This window comes from Bos grunniens, chromosome 5 (genome assembly GCF_055505025.1).
Source record: "Bos grunniens cultivar Pamir isolate PY7600 chromosome 5, Bosgru_T2T1.0, whole genome shotgun sequence".
NCBI lineage: Eukaryota > Metazoa > Chordata > Mammalia > Artiodactyla > Bovidae > Bos > Bos grunniens.
Window position 1 is genome coordinate 114,002,864 of NC_141169.1, and position 22,573 is coordinate 114,025,436.

Consider the following 22,573-nt stretch of genomic DNA (forward strand, 5'->3'; position numbering starts at 1 on the left):
AAACTCTTTAATGTTTTTAATTGAAGGATAATTGCTTTACAATATTGTGTTGGCCTCTGCCATACATCAACATCAATCAGCCATAGGTATACATATGTCCCCTCCCTCTCGCCTCCTATCCCTTCTTGCTTAATTTTTAAGCCAGCACATTGGAAAGAGGCAGTGCCTCAGTGATGATGTCTCAGCTGGGTGGTGGTGAGAACATGGGCTGGACTCAAGAGCTCAGCCACTTGCCACCTCTGCACCCACTTGCCCATCTGTAAAACGGGACCAGTGCTCACCTCACATCCATCGTGAGGGGAAGGTCCTCACTCCAAGTGACCTGACTGAACCCGCAAACACCCACCACCAAGCTGATGTGTCTGGTCATATCAGGGGTCATTCAGAGAGCTGTCCATCCAACCCAACACTTGTTCAGTAAGGTGATTGTAACAAGGTTGGGAGAGATCCCCGGGGCCACAAACCCAGCCTACAGCCAAACTGAAACCAGAAGTAGACACTTCTTGTGAGGTGAATGTCCTCTGAGGTCTCAGAAACTGGGCCCAGCAAACCAGGCTTCTGAGTCTTTCTCCACCCTCAACCACGAGATGACCTTAGGCTAGTCGAATTCTCTATGGGCCTTCTCCACCTTTATAGTCCGGTAGTGAAAGTCATACATTCTTCCCTGCTCTTATCACTTTTTATCCACGAGGTGTACAGCCAAGCGCGGGTAGCATGTCCAGACTCAGCAAAGCTAAGCTCAGAGGGAGACAGAAGCAGCAGCAGCCTGGAGTTGCTTCACATTGGCTTCAGACTCAGACCCTCAAGCAGCACACAAATGCAGCAGGCAGAAGTGAGTTTATTGCATTAGAAAAAATACCAAAGAAAACCAGCAAACACCTCCATACTAGACACAATTATTAACTTGACTTCAAGGGCGGAAAGGAATTTCCAAGTTACAAACTTTATTTCTGGGAGGGGGGTGACAGTTCATGCCCTCTCCTCCTCCCTTGCCCCTTTAGACCCGTGGACCTTGATGGGGGCGTCCCACTGTGAGACAATCACACACGCCTCCTCTCTCATTCCACTTGCCTGTGCGTGCCCCGGGGGAGCTAGCTGGTCACAATGAGCAGGCTCCTGAGGTCCTAGGATACAGGGAAATGTGAAGATGGGGTTGGGGGTCCTAGCCTGAGCTTCCAGTGAGTGACGGTGGGACTGGGGTGGGGGAGGGAAGGTTTGCCTTCCTGCAGAGCTGAGGGGAAGGCTTATCGCTCCCTCCTCGTCCCCGACAAGCCCTAAGGCACGGGCTTTGGCACAAATGGCTGTTACGCATGAAGGGCGACTTTCCGTGAACCAAGGGACTCAAAGTCTCTCAGGGGAGCAGCTCAGGCTGACCTCGTGGTACAGCCCTGGGTCTGGAGGTGACTACTAGGAGGACAGAAATCAACTGAGCCCAGGTGTGGGGGAGGACAGAGAAGAGGAGGAGCTTGTGAGGCCCACCACGCTCTGGCCAGAGCACAGCGCCCTGGGCAGAGGGGTCTGGAGCAGGCGCCTGGGGGAGAGAGAGGGCTGGGCAAGGCGAGCTAAACAAGGAGAGCACCTGGCTATGCAGCAGAGCCGTGGCCTCCACCAGCAAGCTGCCCTCCCAGGAGGAGCCCAGCCTGAAATGCGCTCTCCACAGCCCAGTTCTGCCAGTCGGTCCACACTGAATAGCAGCCCTGCTGGTTTCTGCTCTGACAGATGATTACCATGTACACTGGCCAATCAGTGGGTCTTGAGAAGGATTCAAGTGCTCACTGGTTTAGCTCCCAATCTTAAAAGTCACTTGATAGCACAGCTCATCATCCGGGACGTGCCCTGCTCAGGTCACAGGCAAACACTAAGGCAGAGGAGCACCTTTCCTCCAGCTGAGACCCGACGATGCCCGCTGCCATGACAACGGCAGAGATGGGAGATGAGGCCAGAGGTGAGCAGCAGCTCTTTGGAGAGGAAAGGCAGCTGCTGCGGGCCAGACCCCAGGAGAGAGAAGGTAATTCAAGTCTGAGAACTGGCAAGAGCCGCGGCAGGAGGGGCCCATGGAGGTCAGGGCTGGGGCTCAGGCACCAGGGAGCTCTGAGTTCTCCACATCCACTCTCCCAACTTAAGGGCGGGCTCACAGGAAGCAAAAGAATCTGAAAGCCTCTCCAGGTTAGAAACTTCCAGATTGTTCCCTGCCTAGAAGCTCCTGGCCAACAGCCCTTTATGAAAATGCCCACTCATGCCCTCCATCTTGCTTCCTTCAAGTCAGAAGGACACCAGAAATAACATGTGCCTTCAAAACACATTTAGGATACTATAAAAATCCCTATCAGAAATAACTACATTTTCTTGCCACCTTGATTCTGCATTATTATGCTTTCTACATCAGGGACATCTTCCAAGAGCAGGGAATCATTTCCTCTTGGTCCCCAGCTGAATACTGCACATTGGTCTGGGTGGGGTGGGTACAATGACTGTCAATAACCTACATTATTACTTGCAGACAAAAGGCCTGGGTCTCTGCCGCTCCAGACCTTCATTAACTGTGACAGGTCAGCTACACGGAGGGAGAGCAGACTGCAGACAGCAAGGCAGGCTCTCCTAGAGCGATGTCAGAGGACGGGCCATCAGTCTAGGTGGAAGGAGGCATGGCTTTATCCTGTTTCCTCTGGACTGGCACTTGCTGTTACTCTCCCCGCATTCTGAGGCTTTTGGTTGCTCCAGTCCGGGCCCCCTGGCCTTGCTGGGGGAGGGGAGGGAAGGTGAGAGAGATTGTGGCTAAAGAGTTCACTCAGGCTGGGTGAATGTCCCTGAAACTGGCCCCATGTGCACCAATCCTTTGGTTCATTTCATGGTGGCGAGTAACCACTTCCAGGTCACGGATAATGTGAAACTCACCTGGGTCCCACAACAGGTGGCAACCTGGGTGGAGTATGGGCATTCTCTAGAAAGAGGTTCTGGGCTGGGGCTCCCCCAAACAGTGCCTCTTGCTTAAACAAAGCCCCTCCCTTTCTCCAGTGGGGAGGACGCTTAGGAAGCAGCGTCAAAAGTGAACTCACAGACAAGAGAGCCTTAATAAATTAGTGTAATACTATTAGAAGGGATGGCATTTTGTTCTGTGTCTTAGCAGCTGTGTCCTACATGCAGCCTGATGATTTCCTTCCCTGGGAAATTTAAAAAGCCGTCCCCTGGTTGTTAGCTCTGATGTAAAATTATAAAATAGAAATCTGGTAGGGTTTGTTTTGTTTAAAAAGGAAAAGCCCTGGTGAGGCAGGGCGGTCCCATGCAGTCCGGTTAGCTCTGGCCGTTGGGTCGGCCCACCGGGCTCCCTCCGGGAGGCTGGATTGCAATGGAGTCCAGGAAGGGCCTCAGGGCCTGTCCGAAGGGCCTGCGGAGAGAAGAGACACGGGTGCTCGGGTGGGCTCGTGAAATGAGAAAGTCAGAAATGAGGATGGCACACAGTTGGACTTTGGGGGGACTGGGGTCTTCTGGGGGTATTGGCAGTACTCAGGAAAAGTGACAGGTGCAGGCTGCCAGAAGGCGTTGATGCCACTGCCCAGTGTGCTCTCAGAGTAGCTTAGCTGGAAAAAAGACTGCAGATACTGTAATCTTAAGACACTTTCCAGGACTTCCCAGGTGGTCCAGTGGTTAAGACCCCCTGTTTCCAATGCAGGAGATGTGGGTTTGATCCCTGGTTGGGGAACTAAGATCCCACATGCTGTGTGGCACAGCCAAAAATAAAAAAAAAAGAGAGACTTTCCAAGATTACTACAACATTAAATTGGGTTGCCCGCAAAATATCTCAGTTATTGGCTTTCTTTTTCTTCAGTGGCTGCTGCCATTTTTGAAAACCGTCCCTGAATTCAAAGGAAGTGAAAAATTCTAAAGCATAAACAGAGGAAACCAAGAAATAGTAAGCCTAATTTAGACAAGTTCAGGAACTCCATGCACCAAATAATAACAGCGAGAACACTCCAGCTACTCAGGGCCCATAACCTAGATCCTGCCGTGGGGTTTAACACGCCCACTAAGGAGTAGAAAGGCAGGGCCAGGGACATGGGGCTCTCCTCGCCGGCTGGACACTGACATCAGCCTTGTTTCCTGAGGGGTTCTGACCCAGGTGTGAAGGATAGCTCACCTTGCTGAGCCTGCTAAACCTGTCAGGGTCTCTGCTGGACAGGTCCTCAGTTTAGAGTAACCGAGTCAGAGTCAGGAAATGGGCCTGGTCCTGCAGCGGGCAGAGGCTGCCTGAACGCAAGGGGAGGAAGGGGTACGAGGGCACTGAGTGTGCGTGTCCCCGGAAAGGACACTGCCTGGATGGTGGCCCACAAAGCTTGGACCACATCAGGGTTGGGGGCTACAGGGTGTTTTTGAAGAAAACATCTACTGAGGGCTGTCTGTGTGCTACGAGGTACGAGGTTGACTGGGAGGTTGTCTTTGAGGATGTCAAAGAGCTCAAGGTCCAAGGGAAGAAAGACTGACAGTTTCAAAACAAGTCCCCTGACTAATTCTCCGACTTACTCTGCTTGTCCATCTAAACTGCCTTTTAACCGGGCACTTCTGGGGAGTGGCAAGCTTCATGTGCAATGGGAAAGACAGATGCCAGGATTCTGTACAAACACTGGGGCCGGCATCAAGTGGGTTTCTAAGTTCTGCAGTTGCCCTCAGGCCAGGGTAGAGTTGGTACAGGGTAGAGTAGGAGGGTGAAGGTAACACAGGTGAGCCTCCGAGGGCGGAAAGAATTGGTGGCCTTCCAAGGTAGAAGCTGCCATCATGACACCCTACCAAGCCTGGCAGGATTGAGCGGGGGGGCAGTGATGGGGAAGGAGGCGGATGTGGGCCAGAGGAGAGACCTTGTCTGTGAGTGGGGATTTCAAAGGCAGAGGCAGAGACGGAGGCCACTTACGTGGAAAGAATTTCAGAGGGAAGGTCAGTGATGTAAGAAGGGATCTTCCGCCCAGTTAGGAATTGTGCCACTTCGTTGCTGAAGGTGTTACAGTTGTTCTCAAAGATGTTGTAGGCTTCACTTCTGTACATTATGAGGTTTGGGACACAGATATGAGTCAGTAAGCGTGTACATGAAACTGAGGTCAGGCAATGGGAGGGTGACCACAGCTGAATCTGAGGACAGGGAATTCCTTTCCTACACTCCCAAGCAGAGCTTGGTTTGCCACTCTGGGTATTTAAAGGGAAGAATGAAATAAAAACATATGGCTCCTCCATTTCAGGAGAATCTTTGCATTCACAAAAGCCGAGCTCCGGGGTTAGAACTTTAACGGTTGAAATTGACTCAAGCTTCAGTAAGAGAAAACCTGCTCCAGTGTATTTCATCCCAACCTCTCTACAAACCCTGATTCTGATTTTCAGGACAAAATACTTGGTTGAGAGCAGCATGTGCTGAAATAGCAGCAGCTGCTTTTAATCAGAAGGAATAAATAGCTCTTCCTTCCCTCAAAGTTTCAGCAGTAGGTGTGCTGGATGGAACAGCGGCCTTGGAGGCAGTGCTGAGCTCTTTTTGTGGTACGGTAGCTCCTTTCCCATCCTAAGTAGTTCAGCAAATACTGGGCCAGACCTTGGGCTGAGTGCTCTGGGGGAAATGACCTGGTGGCTGCCATCTGGGGGCCAATTATCTAGTTGGGGAGACAGACACGACTACCGTCTCCCCTGTTCTCCACTCACCGGAACAGAGACTCCCCCAGGGAGGACAGGTACTCCAGAAAGATTTCTTCTGTGACTTCTGTGCTCCCAACATCAACCACAGAATCTGGGGGCCCAAGCAAAGTCCTTCCCTACAAGAGCCAATCCAAAGAAAGCCAGTAAGTCACTCCCTCTGCTGAATTTTTCCCCCTGCTACGGAAGACCACAAATGCTCTGCTCCAACAACTTCTAACTTTCAGAACACCTGGGGCAGAGGAAGACTTATTTCCTCTTTGTGTCAAGGCTACAACAGTTTAGAGGCTCCTGGAGACTGTCCGTGGCCGTGGGCTGACAACATGGCTGAGAAGTTGGGTGTCCAGTTTCTGGTGAGGCCCTGGGAAGCTCAGTCTTCTGCAGGTGGGCCTCCTGATACTGTCCACTCCTTCAGTGGACAGACACAGAAACCCAGAACCTGCACTGCAGTCTCTCTTTGTTCCCAGCAGGCCTAGTCACGAGGGCCGAGCAGGACGGCCAGAAACGGCTCACACCTGGCGGCCATCGTTCCATGCCCGTATTCACCATGGATGCAGCCAGCTTTTCATATGACACAGTTGATCCCCCTGTGACACTGGGAAAACGTGAAGAACCGTGAAAAAGCTGGCAGATATTTCCACGATTCAGTTCCTTTTTGATCTGTGAGGCTAATTTAACAAGGTGATAGGGTTCCCCTGGCAAGGGAGCTACTGGCCCCTGAAAGGCCTACCAAAACCCCTCAGCCACGGGTTAACAGACTGGCGTAGCAGATCCAAGGAGAGACTGAGGCCCTGGGGGAGCCAGCCGAGGGGAAAGCAACAGGATCAGTGGGGGGAGAGGGCTGGGAATAGACTGGGGGTGAGGGAGCGCGCTTCAGAGCAGCGCTCCTTGAAGAGATCGCAAATCCATGCGACAGCTCTTGTGCACCCACTGTGTGCCTGACGAGATTCGAGGGGAAAGTGTGCTGAGCAGATTACTGTAGTCAGAGATGCAAGAGACCAAAAGGTCACTGTTTGACCCACTACTCTTCACTCGTGTAACAAATATGTTATTGAGAACCTACTACACGCCAGGCCTCATGCAAGGCACTGGAGGTATGTGGACAAAACAGATGAGATTCTTGTCCATGTGGAGCTTAAAGTCTAGCAATAAAGGCAAACCAATGTATAATTATGAGCTGTGATAAGGGTCTTGTTGGAAAAAGTACAGAATGCCATTAGTACATAAAACAGGGGACCTTCCCAGTCCAAAAGGTCAGAGAAGACTTGTCTAAGAAAGTGACAGTGAGCTCACCTTAAGGATGGAGAGAATTAACCCAGTGAAGGATCAGGGACTGATGTCAGAGGACAGGTTTAAATGTCCAAGATGTTCAAGGAATGAGAAGGGGGGGTAAGGGTGGGGAAGGGCACAACGGGCAAAGGGGCTATCTAGAGAGAGGGAGCAAGCCCAGATCGGATGGGGCCTTGGAGGCTATGCTGAGCTTTCTGGTTTTTATTCTGAGAGCAGTGGGGAGAGTTCTGATTTAAGCAGGGGAATGCTATGATCAGAGTTGGATTTTGAAGATTGCTTTGCCATCTGTACAGAGAACCGACTGAGAAGGAAGAGCAGATGCACTGCTATGGTCCAGGCTAGAAATGAGGGTGACTGGATTAAGGTGAAAACTCCGGAGAAATGAGAAGAGATGAAGAGGGACAGACTGCTTTGAGACACACTTACAAGGTGGAACTGAATTGGGCTTAGTGAAGGACTTGGTTATAGGAGGTGGGGGACCAGTAGAAGGGAGAAATAAAACATGACATCCCATTTATGAGTATCAAAATGAATGTTTTTTGGGTCTTTGCTTGAGTACCTCCTGGGACAACACTTAGATAGCTCAGACAGACATTTTCTGGGAAAGGACATAGGATTTGGAGTCAGAGAAACCTGAGTTTTAGTACTAGTGCTGCAACTGGCTACGTAACTTTGGGCACCTCACTTTCTCTGTCAGAGCCCTCATCAGCTTCACATTGACTGAGTTCACACCAGGAAAGAGGCCCTGAGCTGGTGATGGTGACAGAAGAGCGAGACAGTCTCAGCTTATAAGGAGCACACACCGGGCTCCCTGTGGAGACTCAGCAACAGCCCATTTCACCATCACATGCCCAATGTGACAGAGGAACCACGAATGCCATGGGAACAGACAGGGGGCAGCTGCCTGGCGGACCTGTGAAGGGTATTCTTGAACTGAGTCTTGAGGTCATCATGAAGAACCAGGCCACAGGGCTACCTACACTGGCTGGATGCCAGAACTACGGAGGACAGCAAGGTTCCTGGACTATGAGAACTCCCGGGAACCTGGGACAGTGGACGGGGTGGTGGCGGACACTCACTGGCGGACAGCTGGAGATACCGCCACTGCCGAAGAAGAACTCATCCTTGTGCACGACTATGGAGGTGTGCCTGCAACGCAGAGAAGAGGGAGAATGAGCCAGATGGCTTGTGGTCTGAGGAAAAGCAACCACCACCCTGCTGTAAGAGTAACTTCTGCCTCAGGACATGACTTAAAGGTCAACAGCTTTATAATCCTAACCAAACAAAGGTAAGATAAACATCATAGATCAGAGTTTCTCGGCACTGGCACTAGTGACATTTGGGGCTGGCTAATCCTTTGCTGTGGGGGCTGGCCTGCGCATTCTAGGTTTAGCAGATCCTGGTCTGTTCCCACTAGATGGCACTAGCATCCCTCATGCCCTCTGTGGTGATAACTAAACATGTCTGCAGACACCGCCAACGTTCTCCTGGTGGCAGAAATGTCCCTTGTTGAGAACCATTGTTGTGGATCACGTGAGCGAAGGGGAGTCCTGAGAGTCACCCCAACATTAACTAAACAATACTGAAATAAAGCTCTGCAGACCAAGATGTGTTTTCAGACCTTTCATATGAAATCAGGTGTGTTCAGGGTGGTATGGCCATAGATTGTTCCCAGACTTTTCAAACTAACAGGAGTAGTTAACTTGGACCACGTTGACGGAAAGACCAGATGGTATTCAGTGTGGACCTACTTCAAGTAAAGGTGCTCATATTACTTCTTGGTTCCAGTCGAACAAAGCAATGGTCATCTGGTCAACCAAAATGTCAGTACGCTCTAGGATCCAGTCAGAAGTCTGACCTACGGTTTCCTCAGAAATGGAACAGAGCCCAGCCATCATCCTGTGTCTGACAGGGATGAGTCTGAGAGCCCAATGAAGTTGTGTTTTAAGACCACGTGGGGTCCTCATGACTTCTGTAGTTAGAAACCTTGGTCGGGGTGGGCATACATCATTCCGCCTTTCCTTAGGACAGGTGAAATATCTGCGCCACCGATATCTTCAGCTGGATGAGTCTTCATTGTGGAGGGCGTCCTGTGCACTGCAGGATGTTTACAGCAGCAACCCTGGCCTCCACCCATCCACCCTAAACGTCTCAACACGCTGGTAACTTCTGGCTGGGAACCACTGCATTAGAATGTGAAGGTTTGTGGCTTAGAGGGCTAAGTTTCAAACTGGAAGCCACAGACTGGAACCTGAAACGCATGATGCTGTTTGGTTTCATAAACCAGCCAATGTAATGAGCCCCACCCAACTTACCAGATGCCTTCCAGTTGTTTCCCTGTGGACAGGAAAAAAAAAAAAAAGAGATTTAGTCACTTGGGACTAGACTAACTTGGGACTTTTGCCTCCCAGCCAGAGGAAATTCAGATCAGAGGAACCCCTTATAAACCTCTTGGGGGACCTCTGATAAGGTCCTTAGGTTGTGACATGATATGTCGTGTTAAATAAGTTGAAAAATAATCAGAATCCCTAAGCAGAATTCAAGCAGAAACACTGGTATTGATGTACCCTTTTGTGTGTGTGTGTGCCAAGTCTTAGTTGCAGCATGTGGGATCTAGTGCCCTGACCAAGGACAGAACTCAGAGCCGCTGCATTGGGAGTGTGGAGTCTTAGCCACTGGACCCCAGGGAAGTCCTGATGTACCCAATTTTATGTCTGCTTTTCTTTCTCCTTTAGGGTCAATTCAACTCTATCTTTTTAATTTCTGTCTCATCTACAGAGACAAAGTAAAACAAGAGTATAGAAAAGCTATTATCCACTTCTTCATTGAGCATGTGTGAGGTGAAATCCTCTAGAAAACAAGAATGAACTCTGAAGATGCCATCCATTTGACCAGCCAATGCACGTGTATTCTGTACCTCTATACCTCTATATGCCAGAAGTGATGAGAGATACGGAAATGCAAGTATGAAATCCAAGTCCTGCCTTTAAGGAGTCCAAAGTCAAATGGAAAAAGAGCCATACACAACTAACACAGAATGCTGATCAGATCAGATCAGTCGCTCAGTCGTGTCCGACTCTTTGCGACCCCATGAATTGCAGCACGCCAGGCCTCCCTGTCCATCACCAACTCCCGGAGTTCACTGAGACTCACGTCCATTGAGTCAGTGATGCCATCCAGCCATCTCATCCTCTGTCGTCCCCTTCTCCTCTTGCCCCCAATCCCTCCCAGCATCAGAGTCTTTTCCAATGAGTCAACTCTTTGCATGAGGTGGCCAAAATACTGGAGTTTCAGCTTTAGCATCATTCCTTCCAAAGAAATCCCAGGGCTCATCTCCTTCAGAATGGACTGGTTGGATCTCCTTGCAGTCCAAGGGACTCTCAAGAGTCTTCTCCAACACCACAGTTCAAAAGCATCAATTCTTCGGCGCTCAGCCTTCATCACAGTCCAACTCTCACATCCATACATGACCACAGGAAAAACCATAGCCTTGACTAGATGGACCTTTGTCGGCAAAGTAATGTCTCTGCTTTTGAATATGCTATCTAGGTTGGTCATAACTTTCCTTCCAAGGAGTAAGGGTCTTTTAATTTCATGGCTGCAGTCATCATCTGCAGTGATTTTGGAGCCCAGAAAAAGAAAGTCTGATACTGTTTCCACTGTTTCCCCATCTATTTCCCATGAAGTGGTGGGACCGGATGCCATGATCTTCGTTTTCTGAATGTTGAGCTTTAAGCCAACTTTTTCACTCTCCTCTTTCACTTTCATCAAGAGGCTTTTTAGTTCCTCTTCACTTTCTGCCATAAGGGTGGTGTCATCTGCATATCTGAGGTTATTGATATTTCTCCCGGCAATCTTGATTCCAGCTTGTGTTTCTTCCAGTCCAGCGTTTCTCATGATGTACTCTGCATAGAAGTTAAATAAGCAGGGTGACAATATACAGCCTTGACGAACTCCTTTTCCTATTTGGAACCAGTCTGTTGTTCCATGTCCAGTTCTAACTGTTGCTTCCTGACGTGCATACAAATTTCTCAAGAGGCAGGTCAGGTGGTCTGGTATTCCCATCTCTTTCAAAATTTTCCACAGTTTATTATGAATGCTGATAGGCTCCATAATAGAAATAAACGTAAAAAGGTAAAGCTCTGAACTACTTCAAAGCTGCAATGTAACCAGTGAACAAACAGGGAGAGGAGTGGACATTTCTGCCAGAGGGAACAGCATATGCAGACACAGAGCTATGAAAAAGACTAAGGCAGGGTACAGCAAAGGGTGCAGTGATGGCGGGAAGAGGACAAGTGGCAGGCCAGGGTGCGAGGAGAGAGCAAACCTGCGCAGAAGGCCGCCCCACACTGCAGGCCATGGGGGTGCGAGGCAGCACAGGGCCGTGACCAGACCCAGGTTTTCAAATGATAACTGTGTCTTCCAAGAGAGAACTGTAGGAACAGAAGATGTACTGGAGGGAAGAGAGCTGAGAATAGAGTGAGGAGGTCTGCGCAGTCAGCCATGGGAGATGCAGGAGTGCAGGAGGATAAAGAGGAAGCACAGTGAAGGACACGAGAGCGTGATCGAACATCACTCACCCACCTCTGGTTATCACTTCAGGGTAACTGTTTACTGAGTGCTAAGCAAAGAGGAGAAGGGGACGACAGAGGATGAGATGGCTGGATGGCATCACTGACTCAATGGACGTGAGTCTCAGTGAACTCTGGGAGTTGGTGATGGACAGGAAGGCCTGGCGTGCTGCGATTCATGGGGTCGCAAAGAGTCGGACACGACAAAGTGACTGATCTGATCTGAAGCAAAGAGTGCTTACTTTTGCCTTCAATGCTTCGGTGTTTGCCCTGTGACTTTCTAAAGGATGAAACTAGGCCCTGTACAGAAGGGGAGCTGATATGATTACACTTTACCCTCTGCCTAACCTGCACTATCTTGCCCTTTCAAGCAAACTTAAAACAGATAACCTTGGCTTAATTTTCTTTTTTTGGAAGAGACGAAAGAAACCATGGCTCCTCCATGACAATCTATTGATGATGCAGCACAGTGTCATTAAAAGCAGTTAAGAATATGGCATAGGACTTCCCTGCAGTCCAGTGGTTAAGACTCTGCCTTCCAATGCAGGAGGTACAGGTTCAATCCCTGGTCAGGGAGCTAAAATCCCACATACTTCGTGGCCAAAAAAAAAAAACATTAAAAATGCAAATAATATTGTAACAAATTAAAGACTTTAAAAATAGTCCATATTAAAAAAAAAAAGGAATATGGCGTAAGTTCAGATCTGAGCTTTTCCCTTTGCTAGAGGTGGATCTTGGGCAAGTTTATTCAACATGAGCTTCAGTTTCATCAATACAAAGTTGTTATAATCAGTAATGATTATTGGTGTAAAGCAGCACAGTGTGTGGGACACAGAATTCTGATAAATGGAGATACTAGATATAATTTTTTAAAAAGATCAAAGAAATTCCACTTCAGGGTTGATAGGTAAGATCTAAGAACGGATTTCAGTATCCATCAGATTAGTCTGAAATCCTGAATTACATGTAATCATTTTACACTTTGCTGTTAGTGCTGCGAGGCTAAATGAAATAACAAAGGAAAATAAAATGTAGCAGAGTTCTTCTGCCTCTAGAGACCAGTCTGCTTTTCACTAGGAGACCGGCTGCTTTGACCACGAAGTCACAAATGGGACAGAGGGATTCTGGCCCGGGGTTTTGGGGACTGTGGGGCAGGCTCTGCCTTGATCCAAACCGAGCTGAAATTCTACAGAGATGGATCAGAAACAGAAACGGATGCCAAAAGGAAGTGATAACCCATTTAGGACAGGCACTGAGTTGGACTCTTCATCTCTTCCAGCCGACTCTAAAAGACCACACTCTTCCTTTCATAATGGTAAAGTGGAGAGACTAACATTGCCTTTTAAATCGAGCTGGTGTGCTCTTCTGGACGGACACATAAAAAGCAGCTTATTGTCAAAATGGCAGCAATCTGATGTTTATTTCCTTGGAGACATGCAATGATGCACGAAACTGGACAGATAAGGAATCCTGCTTTCTCCTGGGTGATCCTGCTCTCATCTACTTTGGGAAGAACACTATAAGACAGGAAGTACAGTGTAGTAAAGAAGAACACAGGTTCTGAGAATTCCCTGGTGGTCTGATGGTTAGGACTCTGTGCTTTCACTGCCCAGGGCCTGGGTTTGGTCCCTCGTTGGGGAACTAGGATCCTGCAAGCTGAATGGTATGGCTAACATTTTTAAAATTCACTAACTTTTAAAAGTCAGTGAATCAATGTTTATTAAGTGACTATTAAACTTCAGGTGATGTACTTGGCATTAAGGATACGTCAGAATGCAAAGGAGACAAAAAAAAAACAAAACTCCTTCAATGCATTCACAGGGTGTGGAGATAGGACAGTCAATAAATAATACTAATAAGCATAATAAACCACAGTAGGTTAACAACAATGAGTGATAAAAATAAGAGCAGGATAAGGGAGACTGGGCATTTCAGCGACGGCCAGGGTGGGCCTATTTGAGAAGGTGGCATTTGAGCAAAGGCCTGAAGGAGGCAAGGGAGGGAGCCGTGCAGAGGCAGGACATGCTAGGTGTATCCGAGGGACCTTCAGGAGGCCACTGTGGCTAGAGCGGGTGAGTGAGGAGAAAAGCAGGAGGTGAGCAGAAGTAATGGAGAAGCAGGTCATGTAGATCAACTTGGAGAAGTTGAGAACTTTTCTAAGCCTGAGCTGTTCAGCATGGTAGTCACTGACCACAAGTGGCTTTTAAAATCAAAGGAACAAATTCAGTACCGCATTTCAAGCACTCTCAACAGCCACGTGTGGCTAGCAGTTAGCCATGGGACAGTGCAGATCTAGATTGTTTCCATCACTGCAGGAAGTTCTATTGGTTGGTACTGTGGGAACCTTGGTTTTCGATTCTGTTAGGGAACGAAAGGCATAGTAATAGTGTCCAGCTCATAACATTTCCAAGATTAAGAGATGACACATGAAAGAGGCCCAGCACAGTGCCTGGCACATAATATGTGCCCCACAAAAAGAATACCTCTTTTTTCTTTTAGGCTTTACCATTTGAAAGTTTTATGGCTGCTCACAGCATCTTGGTATAAAAACTACCTACTTATAGGTCTTTTCCCCTCGTTAGACTATAATGGTCTCAAGGACAAGGGCCGTTGCTTATGCATCTTTGTGATTCTAGGGCTGAGCAAAGAACCTGGATCAGAGATATTACATGCACAGCTGTGGTGGCTGACATACGGTGCTAATGAGGCTAATGAGCCTCAATCTTGGCTGCCCTGGCTTGTTATTCAAATGACTTTGCAACCCTGGCATATTGCACCCTGCTTCTGCCTTCTCAGATGCCCACGCTCAATGACCCAGGAAGACAGGTGGCAGGTCCAGATGCACTGGTTCAAACCCAGTCCTACTAAAATAATGGGTTTTTGGAGTGAGGCCTCAGAGACCTTCCTGCCGCTTATTTTTACACCTGAAAAACAATGCAAAGTTGTGGGAAACAAGTCCTACTTCATTCTCCTTGATATTCTCTGTACTGATCATTGAACTTATCTGTAAGCTGGACATTATGCATGCGTGAGTGCCAATCCTGTGGACTATAGCGTGCCAGGCTCCTCTGTCCATGGGCTTCTCCAGGCTAGAATACTGGAGTGCGACAGCCATGCCCTCTTCCAGGGGATCTTTCCAACCCAAGGATCGAACTCACATCTCCTGCGGCTCCTGCAGGGTAGGCAGATTCTGTGCACTGAGGCATCGGAGAAGCCCCAACCTAGACATTATACTTCCTCTTTATTCAACCACATCAAGGTATGCTTAAGATCCCATCCACCCATAGAATGGTGATAGAAACTACAGATAAAAAGGTCCTCTTATTTATCCTTCTGTCATTTATCAATCCATCTACCAAACACCTAGAAACAACTTGAAATGGATTGAGTGGATTCACATCCTTTCTTAAAGTGCTTCATAGTTATCCTTATTTTCACATCTTTACATAGTAGAGTTGGACAAATATTTATTAACATCATTCAAACCGGTAAATAAAACTCATGATTTGTCCAGTGTAAAGAGAAAAAAAAAAGGGGGGTATGACCATGTACTTGTTGGAGCAGCTCAGGTAGAAATGTAATGTTAGCTGTCCTGTAAATGTAACATTAGCTTGTCCTCATGGCGCTCTCATGAGGACAAGAACCAGGGTCATGGCCTCCTCTGGGGGTGACCAGCATTGTAAAGTGGGACTGGAGTGATTTTTAAATTTTTTTGTTCAGACTGAGACACAGTAGGTGAGTAGGTGGTGAGGGTTTGAGACTGAATCAGGGCACAAGGCCATTGCGGGATGTGAATTAGGCTCAGTGGCTATAAGCACATTACAGAAAAGCAGACTGTTTTCCCACTAGGACTTCCTCAGCAAGCTGCAGAGTGCATGGGTCAGATGGCAGCATGTCTCTAAGCTTGCTGGCACACCCACTGCATTGATTTGGAAGCCTGTGAGGTATGCACATGAAAACAAATAGAAGCTGTGGATATTAGCCCTGTTTTTCATCATTAACAACAAAGAATGTAGACTGAGGTCCTGATTATAAGAGTAAAGTCAGTATATAAAAGCCAAGGAGAAAATACTCCATCTACCTCCCTCGCCAATTAAGGTAGTGGAGATTGTGTGTATAGACACACAAGTTGGCAATGGGACATGCTCACCTTGTATACTACTGGTGCTAAATAAATGTCTACTAATAAGCAAAAAGTGGGTGGCAGGGATGGGACTCTAGGGGCAGGCGGCATTAGCTCGTGGGTGTAAACTGAAAGTAGCCCAGGCTCACCTTGGGCTTCTCTAGTAGCTCAGTCGGTAAAGAGTCTGACTGCAATGCAGGAGACCTGGGTTCAACCCCTGGGTCAGGAAGATCCCCTGGAGAAGGAAATGGCAACCCACTCCAGTACTCTTGCCTGGAGAATCCCCGGGACAGAGGAGCCTGGCAGGCTACAGTCCATGCAAGAGTTGGACATGACTGAGCAATTGAGCACACTAGCTCACCTCCTAGGTGTCTCTCCACAAGGACAAAGAGCTCTTAACTGTAAATGTTTTAATCTGATTTTCCAGATTACCAGCAATGTGAAGGGGTTAACTTAAAAAAAAAAAAAATCAAAAAAAAAAAAAATCAGCTTATTCTCTAGATGGTGGTTTAGTCACTAAGTTGTGTCTGACTCTTGTGACCCTGTGGACTGTAGCCTGCCAGGCATCTCTGTTCATAGGATTCTCCAGGCAAGAGTACTGGAGTGGGTTGCCATTTCCTTCTCCAGGGGATCTTCCTGACCCAGGGACTGAACCCTGGTCTCCTGCATTGCAGGTACATTCTTTACTGACTGAGCTATGAGGGCTTCCCTGGTGCCTCAGCTGGTAAAGAATGAAGTGCCTACAACGCGGGAGACCTAGGTTCGATTCCTGGGTTGGGAAGATTCCCCTGAAAAAGGAAATGGCAACCTACTCCAGTATTCTGGCCAGGAGAATTCCATGGACTGTATAGTCCATGGGGTTGCAAAGAGCCGGACATGATTGAGCGAGTTTCACTATTCTCTAGAACCACTAGGTAAATGTTGAATCTATGTGGGGAAAGGTAAAAAGAAACATTTGTGTATCATAAGTGGACCTCTGGACCTATTTTGTAAAAAAAAAAAAAAAAAGCTTATTAGCAGGGGGCTTGCCCCTCCTTAAGGCAGGGAAAGGTCATCACAAAATCAAAATGCAAAACACTGTTAAAAACTGAGAGGTATTTTAATCCTCAAAAAAGGATAGATTTAAAACTACTTAATACTTTAGCTCTAGGAGCTAGTACAGGATTCTTTCTCAGGATAAAAATAACTAATTTGTGAGTTCTTTTCTTTCAGTACTGAGTGGGTTCCCTCTTAATCACTGCTTGGTGTTATGAGTCAGGCCTTGTAGCAATGCTTTGAGGTAGATCTGCAACCTGCTTCACTTACTCAGTTTGTATGATATTTACTGAATTCCAGGGCTTCCCAGGTGGTGCTAGTGATAAAGAATCTGCCTGCCAGTGCAGGAGACAAGAGGGTTCGATCCCTAAGTGGGGAAGATCCCCTGGAGAAGGAAATGGCAACCCACTCCAGTATTCTTGCCTGGGAAATCCCATGGACAGAAGAGCCTGGCGGGCTACAGTCCATAGGGTCACAAAGAGTTGGACACAACTAAAGTGACTTAGCACTCATGCACAATCAGGGATTCTTGTCCCCAGTGGAGCTTCTAGTCCAGGTGGGGCTGGGGGAGTGGCCATAGATGAGAAAACATGCAATTATAAGAGAATAAATACTATTAGAGGAGATCACAGGATGTTATCCCTACTTTATAGAGACACATGACCAAGATTTGAGAGGCAGGGGGATAGGGAAGGCTTCCTGGAGGAAGTAACACTTCAGTAGAGACCTCAAAGATAAGCAGAAGTTATCCAGGCTAAGAGATGGGGAGAGAAACTATCCCTAGCAGAGGGCACAGCCTTTGAAAAGCCTGGAGGTGAAAAAGAAATGAACAGTTCAGTCCTGTTAAGATGCACAACCATCTTCTCAGACCCTGGGGTTCTGTTAAGACAATTAAGCCATGATGCCTTGAGGATCTACTGGGAGAAACAGTTACTCAGATCATTTTCCCCAGGGCTTAGTTCTCCAGTAGAACCCAGTTGAGAAAGTCTTAAGTAGAGACTGTTCAGGATGTGGGGACAGGTGAAGGTGGAGAGAAAAGCAGAAGGATCATGAAAGGCCTAGTAAGTCACATTCGTTTCTTCATTTTGCCATTAAGAAACGGCAGTTATTACTAAATTAACTCATTGGATGGATATAAAACAACACACACAATGAAGAATAAATATCTAAAACAAAGCACAATAGATGGCATTAAAACATTAAATAAATCCCCTCAGATTTAAATACATTCTGTCTAATCTTTAAGCCTGAGCTTGTCTCTGGGTAAATATAGTCAATATTTACTGACCACCAGCTCTGAATGGCCGCTAGGGAACACGCAGGGGAGACAGCGTCCCTGCCTTTCAGGAGCTCAGGGTTCTTGCTTAAGTCTTTCTGACACATCCAGCCCACAATGGCCTGTCCCGTCTTTCAAGGCCTAAAATAATTGTTTCACCACTCACTTCTTTTTGGCATCTAATCCTAATCTCTTTTGGGCTGTTATCTAATGTGGTATATGTACAACATTATTTTTAACTAAATAAACTCCTCAAGGACAGAGTCTTGGACACTCAAGGACAGTGTTTTATTTTCTTAATATTTGTACTATAGAATTAAGCAAGAAACTGAGCAGTGTAAAATCTCAAATATTCATTAGATTGAATTCTGCCGGGAATATATATTTATATATATTGTATATGCCTAAGTCTTTAAATCTGAGAACTTTGAGACAGGCTTGTAAAGAGGAAATAAATGTGATCTTGGAACATGTATACGCACACAAAACTTCAGATCAGAAAACAATCAACAAATACAAGAATCCCTTAGCACAATTAAATAAATACATAAACCTCCACATTTATTTTTACATACTTTCGCACAAAAAGAGGTCAAGGAATTTAAAGAGCAGCCAAAATTATTAAAAGGACAAACTGAAGGACAATCATAATAGCTAATTATCTTAGGCAAATAGTGACCGTGAAAAAAAAGTACAATCAGGCCATCTGCTCGATTAGAAAGCTAAGGATATTTCTGGGATCATGTTCATGTTGAGTGGAACAGGAACAGTTTCATGAGAAGCAATTCTAGAAGACTGAAAAGGGGACAGGGTAAAACTGTGGAGTCCACACTGTTTCAGGGGAGAACGGAATTACACTGGGCTTTATCTGGTCTAGTTATGAATGTAATAGACTAGATGGGGTCTCATAATGAGGAACTGTCACAAGAGTACAACAACTAAATTAAAGAGCCAGGCCACCCCACCTTAAAAAAAAAGACTGAGAGGGCACTGCTGATGAGGTCATACTAGTTCGGGACAATGAAGGCCAGGAGGGATGGTCATAAATCTGTGATTATGATTGGCACACACATTGAACTCAGCTATTTTCCTCATCCAGATTTGAAACATCTGGCCAAAAAATGCCTTTATAAACTTGAATGAGGTGCCTACTTTACATCAGTTATAAAGGAACAGATTACACAGGAAAGGTGGTACAGCAAAGTAACTGAGAACATGAGCTCTGGAAGTCAAGACTGCCTGTGTTCACAACCCAGCTCTGCTACTTACCAGATGTGACCTGGGGACAAATTTCTTAATGCCCTTTATCTCAGGAATCTCAACTAAAAAATGGAGGTAATAACAGGACGTTTCTCACAAAATTGTGGTGAAGAATGTAACACATGAAAATACTCAGGAAACAGAAGGGTCTGGCACATGGCAAGCAGTCAGTAAGTTCTAGCTATTAATACGCTTCTAGAATTCATAAAAAAAAAACAGGAAAAAACTGATTTTTTAAACATTCAAATACATTAATATTTAGGAATGGGAAATCAATGGATGGCTACTCACAGAATTGGGACACACTCAACTTTAAGGTTAGTGATGTTTGGATGGGATGAACCAGTAAAGCAATGCCCATTTTCCATGTTTTTAACTCTAGAAAGTAACAATTATCAGCTCTGATAACCCTTTTTTCATTACTTTTACAAAAGGTAGAGAAGCAATATGAGAAAAGCAGATAGAGAACAGAGAATTAAATTTGCAGGCAAGGTAGTGTTCTCAGAAATACCACTGCAATCAAAGGTGCCCAACTGATGAAGTTCCAATTTGGCTGAGGTCTTCTAGGATTTCACATCTATTAAAAAAGCTTTCAGATGGGATGGGAAGGAGTCCCAGTATTCCACCTTCAGTTAAGGCACTTTGTTCTTCACCCACTGAACTCCACAAAGGTCTTCTTCCAGTGCCAGGTCAGGCTCTTTTTGCGTAAGGGCCTTGGCAGGCTAATTCCCCTTCTGCCTGGAACCCTGTAACTACCTCACCACCCACCTTATGACTACTTCTTCCTCATCCTTAAATTTCCAACTTAAAAGCCACTACTCCTGATTCTCTTATTTAAAATTGGTCTCTCTTCATATTTTTCGTCTCAGCACCTAGTTGGCTTCCTGCACAGCCTAATACTTTCCACAATTTGTAATTATTTCATATGCTTATTTATTTTTTACTATCTTCCCCACTAAATAGCTCCATGATGGCAGAGAACATCTTTATTCATCACATCATCTTCACTTAACCTTGACATTGACTAGCATATAGTAGGCACTCAATATGTTGAATGAATTATGAATCAATGGCCGTAAGGCCCCTTTCAGCTAAAATCAGTAACTATTAGATAATAGAACAAAAAATATCCAGTGTAAAGGTGGAGGCTTTTATGGATGGGCCTAGGAAGTATCAAAGTGACACCTCACTATGATCAAGCTAACTAAATGGCTCCATTCCAAGAGGTTTAGTCAGAACTTGACTGATGTAATATACTAGTGACTGTCACCTTCCTCAAACAGTGACTCTCTAAGTTTTGCTTTCAGATTTGCCTTACTCATTTTAACAACTGGAGAACTAGGCCCAAACTTCTAAACATGGATTGGCTATGTAAGAATTATCTGAGGAGCTTATTAAAAAGACAGGTTTCTGGACCAAAACTCCAAAAGATTCTTATTTAGTACTTGTGTAATAAGGCTCTAGAATCCATATATTTAAAACTTTGTGGGAATTCCCTGGCAGTCCAGTGGTTAGGGCTCTGTGCTAGAACTGCGAAGGAAGAGGGGTTCAATCCCTAGTTGCCGAACTAAGATCCCGCAAATCAGCGTGGCCAAAAACAATACTTATTTTGCAATATATGTATAGTGCACAATTCAAAAGATACAAAAAAGTTTACAGCAAAATCTCCCTTTAATTCCTGTCTCCCAGCCTCAGGTTGCCCTTTTCATAAGCTAACACTGTTAGCAATTTTCTTATGTATTTCTCCAGATAACTATTTGCCTAAACAACAAGTATCCTTTGCTTCAAACACCCAACTGCATATAGAAAGAACTATTTCAGTTTCACTTTTTATATTCCCATTTAACAATATATGCTGGAAAGGAAGGTATCTGTATTTTTAACAAGGATCCTAGGTGATTTCTGATGGAAAGCCAAACAGGAATCACTCATTGGCCCAGAGTTAAGTGATTTAAGTTCACTCTACTAAAACATGTTAGAAACTCAAGGACACACAAACTCAAAGGTAGCCTTTCTTACTTGACCTCTCCCCTCTTGTCTCATGGACACGAATTAAAACATTCTCTAACATCTCCACAGAAGTCAAGAAAAACTAGCCATTCACATGGATGCTCCCAAACTGTTCAGTTTTCTATTCCCATAATCCTTTCCTGCCCAACAGCACCTGAAACCACAAACCGGACTATTCCTAGGTTACACAAGACATTTTGGTATTTGGGTTATAAAAGAGGATTGGTCTCCGTTAAACTGGGACTGGTTTTCTCTCCTGGTAGTTAAGTAGTTTAATGGAGCACAACCGAAAATACTTCCTTCACTAATCATTACTGACCCAACAGCACCCAATCCTCCAATTGCTTTCTCACCATGTGGGTAAAAGCAATTAACTTAGGAACTGTCGAGACGAAGTCAGGCCGAACTCGGTGAATTCTCGAGTTCGGAAGCCGGGAGACCCCGACTTTATTCTCTCTGGGGGCGACTGGCGGGGCACCTGTGCAACACGCTCTAGCCTTCTCTCCCCACCTATCCCAGAGACTGCAGGAAGTTTCCCTTTGGCGCGGAGCGAAGGCTGTCCTCCGCAGTGTCCCTTTCACCACGCGGGGCACTGCGCGGAAAGGAACCTCGTCTCCCCTCCGAGGGAGGAGGAGTGTAAGGGGGCTCCACGAGCGAGTCAGGACACCCACCGGGACTCAGCGCCGGCTTATCCCTCCTCCGAGCTGGAGGGGCTCTGAAGGGCTTGGGGAGGGCGTGACTCCTCCCCGCCCTCTCCCGGGATTCAAACGTGATGACTGCAAAGGGGGGCTTAGGGGGCCCCCACCTCAGACGCACACCTTCTCTCCTCGGGCGTTTCTCCATCCTCTGGGCCTTCCCTTGAGTCGTGACCCAGGCCTGCCCCCCTCGGCCGGCCGTCCCGGAGCCCTCTTGCCCGGTTCCCGCCCGCTCCCCACAGCCCCCCTCACCCAACATGATGGGGCTGAGCCGCCGGGCCAGGCCCTTGGACAGGTCGTACACGTAGAGCTTCACCGGATAGAGATTCGGCGGCTCCATCGGGACCCGTGGCGGCGGCGGCCACGAAGTCCCTCAGGCACCCGGCAGCGGCTTGGACCTTCCCGTACCCGACGGGGGAGGGGAGTGGACGGAACAGGAGACCGAGCCCCGGCCCGGCCTGAGGGGCGGGGAGAGGCCGCCCTGGGCTGCTCGCGCCCCAGCACCCGCCACCGGCAACTGTGAGGTGACAGAGCGGGGACGGCACGGTCAGTGCGAAAGACAGCGCGGGGGCGGGGACGCACTTTCGCGCATGTGCATAGTGTCCTTACGGATGACGAGGGGCGGGGTTTGGCGGGCGGGGGCGGG

General features: G+C 47.1%; 1 protein-coding gene across 1 annotated transcript; it reads right to left on the bottom strand.

The window, feature by feature from the left end:
* Positions 1–924: 924 nt before the first annotated feature.
* Positions 925–22,448, bottom strand: DESI1 (desumoylating isopeptidase 1). Its single transcript, XM_086403062.1, has 6 exons — positions 22,180–22,448; positions 9,273–9,294; positions 8,037–8,106; positions 5,677–5,786; positions 4,904–5,026; positions 925–3,385 (listed from the first exon to the last, which is right to left on the bottom strand). The coding sequence occupies exons 1-6, from the start codon at positions 22,265–22,267 to the stop codon at positions 3,292–3,294; spliced, it is 507 nt and encodes a 168-aa protein (XP_086259188.1). The 5' UTR covers positions 22,268–22,448; the 3' UTR covers positions 925–3,291.
* Positions 22,449–22,573: the final 125 nt, after the last annotated feature.

What these genes read in the sequence shown, in the direction of transcription:
- DESI1 (XM_086403062.1), bottom strand. Translation starts at nt 22,267, where the DNA reads ATGGAGCCGCCGAATCTCTATCCGGTGAAGCTCTACGTGTACGACCTG. An exon ending in GCTCAGCCCCATCATGTTGG is followed by an intron (nt 9,295 to 22,179) that starts GTGAGGGGGGCT and finishes TCCTGTCCACAG; the next exon opens with GGAAACAACTGGAAGGCATC. An exon ending in CTGGGGGAGTCTCTGTTCCG is followed by an intron (nt 5,027 to 5,676) that starts GTGAGTGGAGAA and finishes CATAATGTACAG; the next exon opens with AAGTGAAGCCTACAACATCT.